Genomic DNA, 16532 nt, shown 5'->3' with positions numbered 1-16532 from the left:
CACCATCTAGGGCAACAGACACTCACTCACAGCCCAAAATTGACTGACTGCTGACCATCAGCTTGGTGTTGTCAGAGCCTTTAGATATGAAAATATGCTGGCTCTATATAGGGTTAAATTGTTGTTTATTGAAATGGAGTCTGGTGGGTTTTGCAATGGTGATTTCAGGACAGTCTCTGGATAAACAAAAAGGATCTTACTTTTAACAAAAAGGTCCATCTGTAGGGATCCTTTCCATAATGTTGTCGGACAGTGGGAAAAACACACACTTTTAGTGGACATACATGCTAATGCCCCAAGCTGCCCAATTACTGGACTGATTTCAAAAAATGTTGTTCCCTTAAGTCACTTGGACACAAAAACATTGGAAAACAGGGTCCAGACTGAAAATTATTGAAGTTACCCTTCAAGCCAAAACAAAAAAAAAGTTTTGATTTTTTTTTTTTTTTTAAGATATTTTTTGGGCATTTTTAGCCTTTATTTGACAGGACAGACAAGCGTGAAGGGGGGAGAGAGAGAGAGAGGGAGTGACATGCAGCAAAGGGCCACAGGCTGGAGTTGAACCCGGGCTGCTGCGGCAACAGCCTTGTACATGGGGCGCCTGCTCTACCACTAAGCCACCGACGCCCCAGGACAGCAGACTTTCGCATTGCCTCTCTGCAGGTCTGGGACAGGTTTTACAGTTAGGGGACCTGCTTTGTCATGGTAATGGTAATAGAAATACACTGAAAGTTAAAGTTCAGGAACAATCATGGTCATGGTGATGAAAAGTAAGTAACATTCATTGTTGGTAGAAAATAAAGAGCGATTTCCTGTATCTTAAGTTTTGTTGCAATTTTGGTGCTCTGTAACAGCTTGACACCTTGTTTGCTCCTGACAGACTGAAGTCATAATTCCTATGGCCACTAGGGGGCTTTGTCCCCTGAAGTTAAATAAAATGTATGTTGTTTGAGGCATTTGAACCAAAAATGCTGTCATCTCCCTGGTGAGGACAGGCTCCTTTTCCTTTGAAGCAAACCAGAAATACAAAACACATCACGTCTACTGTTCCTAGACAACAGGAGTTTTGTGCAGCCACTGGAAAAGCTTCTAGTATTGGATATAAAGTCAGGGATAGAGAAATGTATTTATATGGAAATTATTTGGGTTATTTCTTTAAAGGGTTTCATGTGTAACAATGGACAACAATGGAAATGTAAATGTGTCTTGTATTGTGAACAGTGGATGCATTTATATGCAAAACCTCAAAAGAATACATCCAACGCGACACAAAGTTTGGGATGAAAGCAGCAAAAAAAAAGATAGCAACAGAGAAAAGTAAACCTGCATCATTCTGAAAATGTCAAACAAAATGGGGTCTCTTCAAAATGCCAACTGAAGCAGGGAGAGCAGAGCAGGGGTGAACTTTATGTTTTAAACATGCAACTCCTCCAAATCCTGTCCTTTTTCTAAGATTTTGTTTTTTATTTATTTATATTTTTAAGAGGCTGGTTAGACTTCATTGTGTGAGAACAACGGGCATAACTCGAGCCAATCGTTGCCTGTTGCCATGACAACAGGGCCTTAGCATCTTCTAAAATAAGACCAAGGCGGGAAAGATTAGAGGAAGCTGCTGGGGCAACCCCCCAGACAGACAGAGGAGGGATCGGCTGGCATCGCACACAAGAAACATCAGCAGACGGAGGAAAATAGAGATCCCATATGAGAGAGCAGAGCAGGGAAAAAATCATTTCAGCTGAGAGGCAAACAGAAGCATCTGCTACCTTCATCTCCTTCATTCACATCTAATTAGAAACACAACAGGCTGTTGGGTGATTATCTGATGGAAATGAAAGTGAGAAAATAACAATACACCAGTGTGCTGTGTTGTCATGACACTACAATTTTACTGATAGAAAGTTGATACTATTGCAATCACTGTGAGAAAGAAATGTAACGTGCAGGCTTAATCCAGACTTTCCTCCCAAAAATTGTCACAGTTGGTCATTTATAAATTAATTGTAAATATTACTCTACCAAAGCAAGAATTCTTAGGGTGGAGGTTAGGGTGGATTGTAAGGTGTACAAAGTGAATGACAAATGCAAATGCAAATCTTCCGGGGTTCTGGGATAAAGACGTTAACAGTATTGAATATATGCGTAAGCACCATTGATGGTTGCTGAGTGAATGTGTGGCTAAACCACAGGTGACAGGTGATTAGCCCTTGCAAATCAGCTCATATTCAACAAAAATATTTCAACTCCACGCAATTAAAGTCCCACTGCAAAATGAGGTATAAGTTTTCATGCATGTCCTAACTGAACTGAAGTTTTATGAGTGGAATGGTGTTACAGTACAGTGCAACTGACAGGAATATTAACAGACCCGAACTTAATGCCAAGGTAGTGAGTAGAATATGCCCAGAATGTATCGGCTGTTTGCTAGCTAATGCAAGGTATGTATGCTAGCTAACATTCTGACTGGAATTTAGCATTGCAAGAAGAATAGTATCAATAGCTATTCATAAAATTATCCTTTTCGTAACACTTTACAAATCTGTAAAAATCTGTAAAACTGACAGTGATATAGCCACTCATATTTTAGTTTTCACTTTTTAATATATTTGAAAGTAATTAAATAGAGAGACAGTACAGTAACAGTGACTGTAGCCTATCTATACCACAGCAGTCAAGTAACAGATTCTACTGAGGTACACTGCTTAATCAAACCACATGCAGAAGTAATACTAGAACCGGGAGTTCCCTGTAACATCAATAGAATTTAAATAAACTATGTGGGTCACCCTGCAGCATCTGGTAACTAAAATGATACATAAACGACTCCAGAAGTATGCCTTAAATGTTGCCTAAGCAAAGACCTGGAGTCATAGACATTAGTCAGAGGCTAAAAAAAACCAGTGCATCTATGTCTATGTTTTTTTGATTACTAATTGGTGCTGCCCTTGTATTACCACTCTGGTTATCAGAAAAGATTAAGCTCCTGCTGCTTAACTGAGGTGGTCAAGTTTATCCAGATCATCTTCACCTCTATTTGGAGGTAAAACAGACAGTGACCGCACCGCGATGTTGGTAATAATCCCTCCTTGTACAGGAAAACTGCATGTGTCCAGCTACGGTAGGTAAGATCTGAAGCAGGAAGTGTGTCTGTAAACTCTGAGCTCTGAGGTTAAGCCTCTTTGGTAATAATGAGGCAGGGAAGAGCAGCTCCTCAAGTTTCCCCCGTCATATTTCTCCTGCTGGCACGAAGCCTGCGACCAATCAGTGACAAGCTCGTCTCTCTGACATTTAGGTGCCACTGATATCTTTCACAGCCTTGAAACTGACTTTTACATTATCATGACAACATTCATGAGATGAAAGTGCACTAGACAATCAAACACTCTCCTACGCCCACAGTAACATGGGTGTTAACAACCAATTAGCTGCCAGCATTAATTGAGAAGAGGAAGGAGGGTTTAAGTTCTCCTCACTCATTGTGCTCATTAGTATGAAAGGACAGCTATCAGCAGAAAGCAAAGACTACAGCAGTAAACGACCTGGTCACATGACTGTCCCCAACACACACACACACACACACACACACACACACACACACACACAATTGCCAACTACTCAAGATATGGTCAGAGAAGCAAAAAGGTGCGACACACCGACTTTTTCCACTGGAAAATTAGCTGGTGCTGATTGCAGCAGGTCCAATCTAGTTGAAACCCTTATAGTGACTAACTCACTAACACACACATACACACAGTGTGTCCTTGTGTATGTATTTGTGTGTTTTATGCAGTTTAATAAATCAGTTCGGCCTGTCTTGTCAAAAATGTCTCTACGTGACAGTAATCCAGTGGAAAACACTGCTAATTAGGCTATACACAGAAATGTTTGGAAGTGGGTTGAGTGCGTGCGTGTGCGTGCGTGTGCGTGCGTGTGTGTGTGTGTGTGTGTGTGTGTGTGTGTGAGACAGAGAAAGTATAATAAACAAGAACACTGTAATGGAGGCTGTCAAATCAGCACTTGGAGACTCAGGAGGCCTTTTTACATGTTGTGAAAGAGCACAATTCAGTAGAGGAAATTAGATTTCTATCACTTAGATCAGACAATTCCACCAAGTGTTGCTTTGCTGCACAGTCATGCTTATCAGAAAATGACTTTGTAAGGTTATAAGCTTCCTCTTGCACTTAATAGCGCCTGATGCATTAAGAGGTGCAGAATATGATAAAAACAAAAACAAAAAAAAAGTGTTACTGCTGTTGCTCTGCTCCTCTGCAAACTCCATCCATTACATCCATCCATTTTTATCCGCATATGTCGCGGGGGCAGCAGGTCGAGCAAAGCACCTCGGATGACCGTCTCCCCAGCGATGCTTTTCAGCTCCTCCTGGGGGACCTCAAGGTGTTCCCAGGCCAGATGAGATATGCAATCCCTCCAGCATGTTCTGGGTCTGTCCTGGGGCCTATTACCAGTGGGATGTGCCCGGGACACTTCTAATGGGAGGCACACAGGAGGCATCCTGATCAGACACCTGAACCACCTCAACTGACCCTTTTCAACATGAAGGAGCAGCAACTCTACTCCAGGCTCCCTCCAGATGTCTGTGCTTCTCACTCTATCTCAAAGGCTGAGTCCAGCACCCCACATAGGAAACTCATTTCGGCTGCTTGTATCCATGATCTCATTCTTTCGGTCACAAAGTTCATGATAGGTGAGGGTTGGGACCAGGGGTCGCGTTAACCGGATATTCTCGGTCATTGACCTTTTTTTTACAACAATGACCGGGAAATCTGAAGGCCGTCGGTCATTTTGACTGGTTGCAATTACCACCCCTGCCCACTTGGCGGTGGAGTGCACAGTCAGTGGTTTGAGTGGCTGCCATTTTCACACTGCAGAGAAAAAGTCATTCATCTGCTTCATGTAGCGTTGTTGACATAACAGCCTGGACACACCAGATGCGGTAGTGCCGCAGAAGTGGCGCTTGACTGTCCATACAGTCTCTCCGCGCCGGTTAAACATCGACTCCACTCGTCTGTTCCCGTCAGTAGGCCTACTCGTTTTTTCACTTCAACAGGTCATTTTAAACATGGGTAAGTCCATATTTTAATCGTTTTTTATAACGTAATAAGTTAATGACAATTTGTCATTGCATGTCCATGTACTGAGCGTGTTGGATAAACACTGAATGAATAGGGCATATTGTTCTGACCATTTTATTTATGTAGTTATGTCTGTAGGCTCGGTGACGCAAAATTAAAATTGTAATGAAGTGATTAGGGTATTGAAAAATGTGTTCGGTTATGCACTGTTGTGCTATTTTAAATTATAAATACGGTATTTTCTCCTCACGTTCCTCAGTGCATGCTGTTGTTATTTTATTTTGAAAATTGGCCGGATTCTCTCGTCTTTTCTGTGTCCGACTTCCTGTTTGGTATGATCCGCTCTATGCAGCTTGACAGAAGCGCTCGTGGCTCGCGTGAAAAATAGACCAGACGCCGAACTGAAGCACTGCGGTGTGTGGATGTCTGTTCATCTTTTTGTTCATGTCCTTATTAATGCACACTTTATAACTTGCTTGTTGGATTTATTAAAAACGAACGAATGAAAACTAAATGTCTTTGAATATCTCTATTATCATTTAAAAGCGAAAATTTAAATGACCGCATGCTGACCGTAAATGCATCACTGCAGATGCCGCACCCTAATCCATCTCATGCTCAATTTTACCCACACTTGTGAACAAGACCCTGAGATATTTGACCTCCTTTGCTTGAGGCAGTTACTCTCTCCCAACCCAGAGGGGGCAATCCACCATTTTTCAGCAGAAAACCATGGCCTCAGATTTGGAGGTGCTGACTCTCATCCTAACCACTTTACACTCAGCTGCAAACCACCCCAGTGCATGCTGGAGGTCACGATGCACACTCTGCAAATGGTTGAGCCTTTTAACGTGGATATTTAAAAGCTGCATAAATCGTGTGTGTGTCTGCAACTTGTAACAAAGAACCTTAACTGAGTGTCATCTCAATTTTGAATTTGGTCATAAAATATCTGTGCTTTTGATCGATATCTGAGCCCCATTTTAAAGTCATATTTTGATGCCCAATGCATCCCTGTATGCAGAAAGCCAGCATACAGTCAACTAACTTAGCTAAATAACAAAGCGCCACAGCTAGAAACAAAGACATGCAATGACTGATGCTTCATTGCGTCATTGAAGTACAAATGACAGGCATGAGTTTATAGCTTCATGTCTCTGTCCTCCTGAAAATGACTTGTAGCCTGTTGCCCTGTCACTTGTAGTGTGAGCACAGCGTTTGCATAGGTAATATTTTTCACTGCTTAAGTAAAATAGCAATATGTGGTACATGAAATTTCAAAGACTCATATCTTAAAACCTGACAAATAAAACCGAAACTATCAGCTTGAGTAGAGACCACTAGAGTGTGTAGAGTGTAATTTGGCTCAAAGTTAATAAACAACTTATATCAACTGAAGGGAAGAAAAAGTATTTAACACAAAGTCCATTTCACACTTCTAGCATGATATATATTGACTAATGAACCTGACTCAACCTCACTGGAGGCTGACACACTGCACATATGTGACTCATCCGGCCTGATTTAGCTGCATCCAGTTGTTTGTTCAAGGTGTACGTGGGCAAAGAAGTGGTGACAGTAATAATAACAGAGAGCAGAAGCCAAACACCTGCTCTGTACTGAGCTGTAATCTGCGGCTGAAACAGTGGCAGCCAGATTGAAACTAAAAACTGTAGCTGCAGTGCATTCAGGTTTCCTGCTCTTGTAGGCAGTGTTAGGCAAATACATTCTGTGATTCTGAAGGACAGAGCCCAAAATCACTGAATCATCTTCTTTGAAACAAATTACATTTAAAAGATAATGTTGCCGTTGTGCCATATTACTTTTTTCTTTTCATAGTAAAAAATCTCATGAAAAGACCCAGTGAGTGTATGTACTTACAAGTGTTGTGTGTGTGTGTTTATCAAAGCCTCATATAGCATGTTCCTTTGTGCCACCGGGCTCCATTGTTTTCTACAAACTACATATACAGTTGAACGTCTAGTCTCTTTTACTAGCCCTGTGTGGCTACCCATTTTGACAGATGAAGGCCTGTATCAATTAGACGCCTGGTGTGGTTGCCAAGCAGTTTTTTTCATAAAAGTTCTTTGGATGAATAACTATATTGTGTGGTTAGATTCTCCATAATTCAATTGTTCAGTTCATTTTACTGAAACTAGTATGAGCAGCAGTGGAGACAGTAATTCTTTGAGATTTACCAGTCTGGTAAACAAGAGAAAGGAAAAAAGTGGTGAGTCCCTACCTCTGAAGCGGTCATATAGTCAAGATTTGTATCCATTCCTCAATTACCTGGTAAGTTTTTCATATTCCATCACAAGAACCCAACAGGTTTTTCATAAAAATTTATCCAAGTTGTGAGTATTGTTTTAACAAGATAGGCATCGTCCGTCGGAGCAAGAGCAAATGAATGATTTATAATTGATGTTACTCGAAGCCTAATTTTTATATACAAGTAATATTTATACTGATGTAAATAAACAACTTGATCATATTTCCCATCTTTGCTGAGCAAGAGTTTTGTGTGAAAGTAATTGAAAGCCTGTCTCAGAGAGACGACTGTTGAGCTCAGTGATTTAAGCAAACAATAGCCCGGGCTATTAAGTGAAGTTTTACAGCATGTAATACATATATTTGTAAGCTGTTTTTAAAGATTACATCTTCAGTAGGAACCAATGGGCTTGAAGCTGTGTTGTGTTGAGCGATGGAGTAACACAACATTTTTTAGTTGTATGCTCAGTACTTCCCAAACACATGCATTTTTGCTAATTATTGAGTGTAGGTGAGTGACAGCAGAACTCCTTTCTGTAGTTGTGTAAGAGTTTGTAAACAGATGTTTTGATATAGTTTTGCTGTTGTTACACACAGTCCCCTTTTTTGGATTCTTCGTTCACCATCGAGGCATGCGAGAAAAATATTTTCTTCATGGTGATGTGGTGAATAATTGATATGCAAATCCCCATTTTGGGGCTTAAGTATTTCTTTAAAGACTCCCATAGAAATTAGTTAATTCATCTAAAGGGCTTTTTTCATTAACATAAAACACCCCAAACAAAGCTGCTGAGGATCAGTCCTGCCAATGAATGCTTCTTAGACAACAAAAGCACCTGCAGGTTAAAAAGCCTTCTGTATGTATTTAGAGCGACAAACACACACACACACACACACACACAGACAGACAGACACACAGACACACACACACACACACACACACACACACACACACACACACACACACACACAAATGTCTTACCTTCATAAGAACCGACTCGCTGAGCTTTTCTCTGTTGACAATCTTTATGGCAACTTTCTGACATGTGACACAGTGGATGCCCAGCTTCACCAGACCTGAAACACAGATATCAAATAAAATTCATATCAAGTCATTTCTTCAAAGTTTGTCTGAGTCACACTGAGAGAACAAGGGACACTCAAAATGTTCTGAAAACCACTTGATTTGACAGAGGTTATCATGGCAGGAGGGAGGAATGAAAAGAAGAGCTGTGGATCTGAATTAATGACATCACATTCAAGGTTACCTGTCATACTCTGGGACAGCAGCCACTGCTGCAACCCAAAAATGATTCAGCAACTTTAAATATACTCCACAGACTGCATCACCCCTTAAGTGTGTACATAAAAAAATTGACATTTTTAAAGATAAAACAGACAACATAGATGAAGATAGAGTCCTCTATGGCCATGGAGGTTCAGTCTTGACTCTTGGAAAGAGTTGGTGTGAAAAAACAATCTCAGCTCAAGTTCTTAGCTTTTTCTGAGCTTTATCAGTGAACAGAGCTAACTCAGGTGTCATCACGTGACCTAGGTTTGGACCTTAAAAGGGAACACCTAAATTAAGAATTCTAACATGCTGGGTGCGTTGGTAAATCCAATTTGACACTCGACCCTACAATAAGAGCGTTGTTTATCAAAGAAAATAAAGCATTCTATTTCTACATAAATTAACGACTGATTAAGATAATCACACATTCACTCCACTTGATGCTTTACTGCGCCGTCTCCCCAGACAGAGTGCCCAGAGTATGCTCTGCCATTCTGAGTGTGGTGTTCTGAATTTACGAACGGTCCAGTTTGTGCCAGACTGTGTTCAGGCACTTGGAATGAGTGTTTCTGAACACACCCATTTGTTCTGTTGCCTTGGAAAGTTCAGTCAATATCTGTCATCATGAGCTACCCTCTCTCAAAGCCAGAACCCAGAGTAGTAGGTCTCAAACTTGTGATGTCATAGGGTATAAAATCTGGAGCTCCATAGGCAATGAATGAGAGACTGCTTTTGTGGAGCCACAGACTGTTTGTTTTCTTTTTCATACTCAAATGAGCTTTATTCTATTGTTCATTCATATTTTTGGACTGTCTTATGGGCCTTTTCCATTGTCACTCTTGGCCATGCCGTCATGCAAAGCTACAAGACTCACCTCTGTCTGCAGGAGACCAGAGAGAAAGGTGTTTTAAAAGTACTTTTGTAGCTTCGAACTGAATCTCTGTCATTTGGAGTTTCTCTCCTGTGTGACTTTAAATATCTGCTTTATTTTACTGATTCATGTTTGCTATCAGCCATATCAGAAGTTGTGTAAAGTTGTGGCACATTTCCTTATTTTGATGCTTTGCAATAAAAGTTTTTACATAACAAAATAACAGGGGACTTTTATTGTGAAGAATCTGAAGGAAATGACATGTTCATCACTGAATAAGTGGAGCTTTGTTAGCAGCTTTTCATCAATAAAGGCAAGTCTAATGATACTGCAGGGAGGAAGATTAAAAGCAGAAACAGCCACAGTGAGATGCTGATGAAGAGCTGCAGACAACAGGCTCTTACTGCATCTCTGCAAACAGCTGAACTCAAACAGGTTAACTTCTTCTTCTTTGCCTGCCCTGCTGTGTGATGGAAAAACACATGCAGCAAAAATAACAGGGACTTAAGCTGTGGATCAGCCCGCTGCTTTTAAACATCATCAAAAAAACTACACAAGTGACGAAGCTTTGTGTGTGTAGGGCTTTTTGAAGTTTAATGATTTAGACCATAATGGAACCCTTTGCAGTTTGGGAACACTCATGACGCTATGGAGAAATGTTATAAATGAAAAGCACCTCTAAAACTCACTAATTAAAACATTACATTTTATTTGTTTAGGTGCATAGTTACAGCACATAATTCCTCACTGCAATGATGTCCTCATCAACGCTCAACAAGAAAGTGAACAAATGTATTTGTCTAAATATCTGATTATTCCTTTAACAAACAGGTCCTTATTTTGTACTAGCAGGGACAGGAACATACATAGGCTACCTTTAACTACTGTGCCCCTCCAATAGCCAGGTCAATTATAATTAAAACATTTAAGTCTTTAATGTAACTATTACTACTGCCAATATTATATCTGAGTTTCAGGACTGATACCAAAACTATACTTATTAAATTGGGACACTGTGTGTGCCAGACCTGTATACTGGTATTTAAAACAATATACTGTAGCTATATAAATATATACAGTACAGGCCAAAAGTTTGGACACACCTTCTCATTCAATGCGTTTTCTTTATTTTCAGAAGTGGAAACCATTTCAGGTGACTACCTCTTGAAGCTCATGGAGAGAATGCCAAGAGTGTGCAAAGCAGTAATCAGAGCAAAGGGTGGCTATTTTGAAGAAACTAGAATATAAAACATGTTTTCAGTTATTTCACCTTTTTGTTAAGTACATAACTCCACATGTGTTCATTCATAGTTTTGATGCCTTCAGTGAGAATCTACAATGTAAATAGTCATGAAAATAAAGAAAACGCATTGAATGAGAAGGTGTGTCCAAACTTTTGGCCTGTACTGTATATATAGACACAAAAATTTACAAAAATCATAAATGAAAATACTTTAAAGCATTAAGAAACCAGACATTTCTCTGTCGTTCTAATCTCGTTAAAGATAGCTGAAGGACAGGGTGTGATTAGTGATGCTTGTTTGCACGCATGTTGTTTGCATTCACTGTATGTGTCTGGTTTAAATACCTGGAACTCTCCCAGCTATATGTTGCTTGTCAGTTTACTGAGCATAAACCAGGTGGATAAAAAATGCCATCCACTTGCATTCTGCAACTCCTGAGTCTCTTTTTATTATGTACTTCTAAGAACTCGCCTGATGTGACGCTATCGCCATAACAGAAATGTCAACACACTGGTATTTTTATCTTATTACAGCCACAATGGCTCCATCCATCTCAATCAAAGCTCTGACACCAGGGAGTATGTTTTACTTTGTACTGAAGGTCTGCAGACCGTAGTGGAAATGCCACTGCGCATATGCACCTCTTCATTACCTCACGCTGCATATATATTTCACAGGAGATGAGTGTCTCACTATTTGAAAGGTGATTTCCCTGCGGGGTCTCACAAGGAAACAAGTAGATCCATAAGCAGCAGGGGTATTTGGGCCAATATGGCAGCCTGGGGGCTCTTTTATGTCTCCAGTCAGAACAGAAATGGCATCCTGGGCGACATTCACTGGGTCTCATTGATCTTGATGTCAGAGCAGCTCGAAAACGGCTATAACTGCTTACCACAACACAGGACTAAGAAAGCCCTGTAAGACTGCTCTGTATGGAGGTGTGTGAACCAGTGTGTTTGAGACACACACATACATTCACCCCTACAAGTTATGAGAGGAGGTGTAGAGGTGTACTGAAGGATGGATTGAGTGAAGCAGGGTCATCCTCTGAGAAAAATCGCAAAGCCAGAGCGAGTGAGAAGGTGGAAAGCAGGAAATAAAAGAAAATTAGGAAACATAGACAAAGGTGGCTGAAATTTAAAGGCATGGTTCAGATTTTTTTAAGTGGGGCTGTATGGGGTACTAATCCATAGCCAGTATATTACCTACGGTAGACGTCAGTAAGAACACACCCAGTTTGGAGAAGCAGGCTGGAGTCCAACACTGAAACTAAGCAATGTACTGCTGTGGAGGGGTCAGCAACAAAATGTATTTTAGCCACCTAAAAAAAGTTCCACGTAAAAAAAATCTATCAAAAAAATCTAAAACAGTTTAATTGTACACTATAGATGGTGTTTTCATTGCTTTACCTTTCCGTTAGACAGCCTGTTTTTATGGGGAAGTCGTTAACAGCTTCAGTTCCCCATCTATGCTCTCTTCGAAGCCACCAGACTCCAGTGACAAACACAGAAATTTTAGCTCACTGAACACAAGAGCTGCTGGTCTACCGTTGCTTCAGTTAGTTAGTTAGTGTTATTGTGTCACTTTGGAATCCAAGCTAACCACTTTAAACCTCAAAGTCACACAATACTACAAACAAAATAAATGGTTGAGGCAGTGGTAGACAGACAGGTCCTGTGTTCAGCAATCTTAAATCACTGTTTTTCTCAATGGAGTCTGGCTTTGAACAGCGCAACATAATAGCTTAATTTCCCCGTTGGAAATCATTGTCTGACATTAAGGTAAAGCAGTGAAAATACTCTAAATATAATGTACACTGAAACTGATGGACTTTTTTAGGTAGTTAAAATATGTTTTGTTGTTCCACAGCAGTAGATCGCTTATCTTCCATGTTATACTTCAGCCTGCTTCACCAAACTGGGGGTGTGCTGACTGACATTTATTATATGTAATATACTGACTATGGGTAAGTAGCCCATACAACCCCATTTCAAATGATCTGAACTACTCCTTTGATGTTTTTTCTTTTTACTTGCTCAGTCAGGCAAATGGGTCAGATATCTTCTTGACCAAAGTCAATACATATACAGTGGTGGAAAAAAGTTTTCGGACACCCCATGCATTTGTGAAATATTGCATTAAGAATCACTCTTAGGTCTTCAAGTGCAATTTCTTTTAGTACAGTCACAGCCAAAATACTAAATAAATCCTAAAAAAGCCATTAAAAACTTAAAATTGATTGGTTCCATAAAAATACATAAGAAATTTTGAGTATTGGGTCATTTTGGTACCAGTGATGAAGGTCGTTCTTTTTATTAAAAGACACAATTTTTGTTGCCAAGCTTCATGTCTACATAAAGCCAGCACATTTGAAAGTTCTTCAGACACAAAAATGGCTAAAACAAGGAACGTAACGCAGGAAACACGCCTGAAGATAAAGATTCTCAGCCAGGAAGGGTACAGCTGCCGCCAGATAGCCAGGAAGTGCAGATGCAGTCCTTCAGCAGTTGGATACACTCTGCAGAAATACAGACGAACCAACAGCTTGGAAGACAAACCAAGATCTGGGTGTCCAAGGGTTTCTTCAGCAAGAAATGACCGCATCCTGATCCGCATGTGCAGGCAAAACCGCCGAATGACATCACAGGAGCTTCAGCAGCAGTGGTCAAACCAAACTGGTGTCCAGTGTTCCACCCGCACTGTACGTGGCCGACTTTTGGATCATGGCTTAAGGTCCTACAAGGCTATCAAGAAGCCCCTGATCAATGAGAGACAGAGGTTAGCCCGGCGTCGTTGGGCCCAGGCACACAAGAACTGGACAGCCAGGAACTGGAAGATTTTGTGGTCAGATGAGTCCAGTTTCCAGCTTTATCTTCCTCCTACTAATGTGAGGGTACATGAAGGCCAGGCGAAGCATTATCTCCAGCATGTACAGTACCTACTGTCAAGCATGGTGGAGGCAGTATCATGGTTTGGGGATGCATGAGCGCTGCTGGTGTTGGTCATCTCACTGTCTGTGATGGCACATTGAACTCTACCAAGTATTGTACCATTCTCGAAACCCACATGCTCCCTTCTGCGCGTGCACTGTTCCGTCGAGGTAAAAACTGGATGTTTCAACAAGATAATGCCCCTTGCCACACATCCAAGGCCAGTAGAACTTGGCTGCAGGAGCACAGTATCCAGGTCTTAGAGTGGCCAGCTCAATCCCCGGACATGAGCCCCATTGAAAATCTGTGGTGGATTATCAAAAGGTCTGTTTCAAAGCATAAACCAAAGAATTTAGAAGAATTAAAAGCTGTAATTCAAGAAGAATGGGACAAGATTACCCCTCAACAGTGTGAAAGGCTCGTGGGGAACATGCCAGCCAGGATTAGAGCTCTACTACGTGCCAATGGCAGGACTACTAAATATTAATTTGATGATGTGATGGTTTATTTATTTTTTGTTCAGTTTTTAACACATTCTCTGTTATTTGTTGACTTTTATACCGACAATGTTGAGAACTGACATATTGAAGCTGTCAAGAATTTAGTTTTGTTAGTTTTTCTTGTAAACAATAAACAAAAAAATATAATTTGTATTTGTTTGTATCTGTCTAATGCAGCCACACCTTTTGAAACACAAAAAAAGATTTTTCCACAAATATTTCATGATAATATTTGAGATTGTGTAAAATTTTAAGGGTGTCCGGAAACTTTTTTCCACCACTGTATATATATGTATGTATGTATGTGTATGTGTATATATATATATATATATATATATATGTATATATATGTATGTATGTATGTGTATATATATATATATATATATATATATATATATATATATATATATATATATATATATATATATATATGTATGTATGTATGTGTATATATATATATATATATATATATACACATACATACATACATATATATACATATACATATATATACATACATCATACATACACACATACATATGTACATGTGTATGTATGTATGTATGTATGTATGTATGTATGTATAAAATGTGAAATTTTGTGATTAAAATTGCTCTGCCAGAGGACTGAGGACTTCTGACCTCAGCTCAGTATTTCTAGAATCATGACTATGATCCTGCTGGCTGTCAATGAAAATAGTTGGTCTTGTTGATGAACTGTTAGTAAATTAGTGAGTAGATTTGCACATAAAAAAACCTTGGTACTAAAAACCCACACCAGATTCATAAAGCTGCAGGAAACTTGAATTTGATTGTAGGCATGTGTGTATGTTCATGAATACCAATCAATCGTGAACTGACAGCCCGCTCCCGCTAGTCAGCAATTAGCATACATACATAGCATCCCCATCTATGAATAGCCAGTGACCAGCATATACGGAGGTGATAATTACTATGAATAGGCACATCCTGTCAACCTCTAAACATGGTGCGAACAAAGAGAGAGAGAGAGAGAAAAAAAAACTTTTCTGAGGTTGAGACTGAAGCTATTTTGGGTGAAGTGGAATTGAGTAATGGATGCTGTTAACTCTGTGTCCTCTGTTGTAACAACCATCCAATGAGTTAAACAAAAATGGTGCTATGTGTAAAAATGCAAAAAAAGACACAAGTACTCCCACACACAAAAAAACAATTGCTACAGAAGAAGGCTCCTCCCAGGCTCCTACAGCTGCAGACGAGTGTATTGCTTGCATCATCGGAAAGAGATCTCTGTCAGGGGAGACAGCAACATATCTCCACAGGAGCAGTCAACAGCAAGCTCAGAAGGTAAGGTGATGTACATGCTATATGAAGTGTTAAATCACTGTACATTCTGACAGCCATTACTGACAGTGTCAGTAATGTGGGTCTCACAGTCTCACCACTCAAACAGAAGATAAATTCGTGGAGTTCTCTCTCCTGATTGAATCAAGTGGGAACAGGATGCCAGAAATGTAGAAAACACATGTATTTAGTCAATTAAGATAACTCAGATACATTTTTGAGAAACCTTATCTGAAGCTTAAATCTGCTATATGCCAACTAATTTAGCTAAATGTGTTACATTTCTAAACCTCTGCCATGTTTAACTTGCCTGTTTCAAAGGCATCTGTGTATTGTGAACATAACAGAGCACAATACAAATTAAAATTGTAATTTCTAATAATGACAAGCAATATTTATGTGTATTTCTTATTTACACAAGCACTACGAGCAGTCAGAGGCAGGTGTAGATTTTGTCAGTACCACAGACTGGATAAAAATAGTACCTAGGTCAGTACCTAGGGAAAGATTGGAGCTACAAATATTTTGATGAATGCCGAAATACACAGACATTTCCTTCTGCAAACAGTTTACAAACAAATTTGTCCTGCTCGCATTTTATGAAAGACACCCAGTGAGTCTGGAGGCAGAGCGGTGAAGTGGTAGTGCTGAAATGCATGGCTTTATCTGTGTTTTCTAAAAGGCATGTTTATAAATAAATTTGTCATAGCAAAATTAAAATGACTACCAGGTCAGGAATCAGTTCCTGAATGTGACTGTAGATACTCTAAGCATGTTATTTAAGTGATGTTAAGTTCCACTCCTGTTTGCACACACTGTACCTCTGAGAAAGAAAAGGTATTTAAGGTGTATGTTACAGCTTCATGGGCCCAATGAGAGCTATAAGGATGACTTATGTACACTAAAACACATTTGTGCTGCAATAATCTTGTGTGTAGCTTTTCTGTTCTCATGATGACTCCTCTGAAGACTGAATGTGAGAGTTCTGTCTAAACGCACTGCTATATGTTTTTGAT

The 16532-nt window shown here is 39.8% G+C and overlaps 1 protein-coding gene across 9 annotated transcripts in view; it reads right to left on the bottom strand.

Moving 5' to 3' along the window:
* Positions 1 to 16532, bottom strand: part of LOC125901080 (serine/threonine-protein kinase BRSK2-like) — a 213581-nt gene that overhangs the window by 106347 nt on the left and 90702 nt on the right. For all 9 annotated transcript variants that reach the window (XM_049596462.1, XM_049596470.1, XM_049596481.1 and 6 more), the window contains exon 2: positions 8341 to 8435. In XM_049596462.1, the coding sequence (XP_049452419.1) occupies positions 8341 to 8435 (95 nt within the window). The remainder of the gene's footprint in view (positions 1 to 8340; positions 8436 to 16532) is intronic.

This window comes from Epinephelus fuscoguttatus, linkage group LG2 (genome assembly GCF_011397635.1).
Source record: "Epinephelus fuscoguttatus linkage group LG2, E.fuscoguttatus.final_Chr_v1".
NCBI lineage: Eukaryota > Metazoa > Chordata > Actinopteri > Perciformes > Serranidae > Epinephelus > Epinephelus fuscoguttatus.
This window is presented reverse-complemented; position numbering and strand designations above follow the sequence as displayed.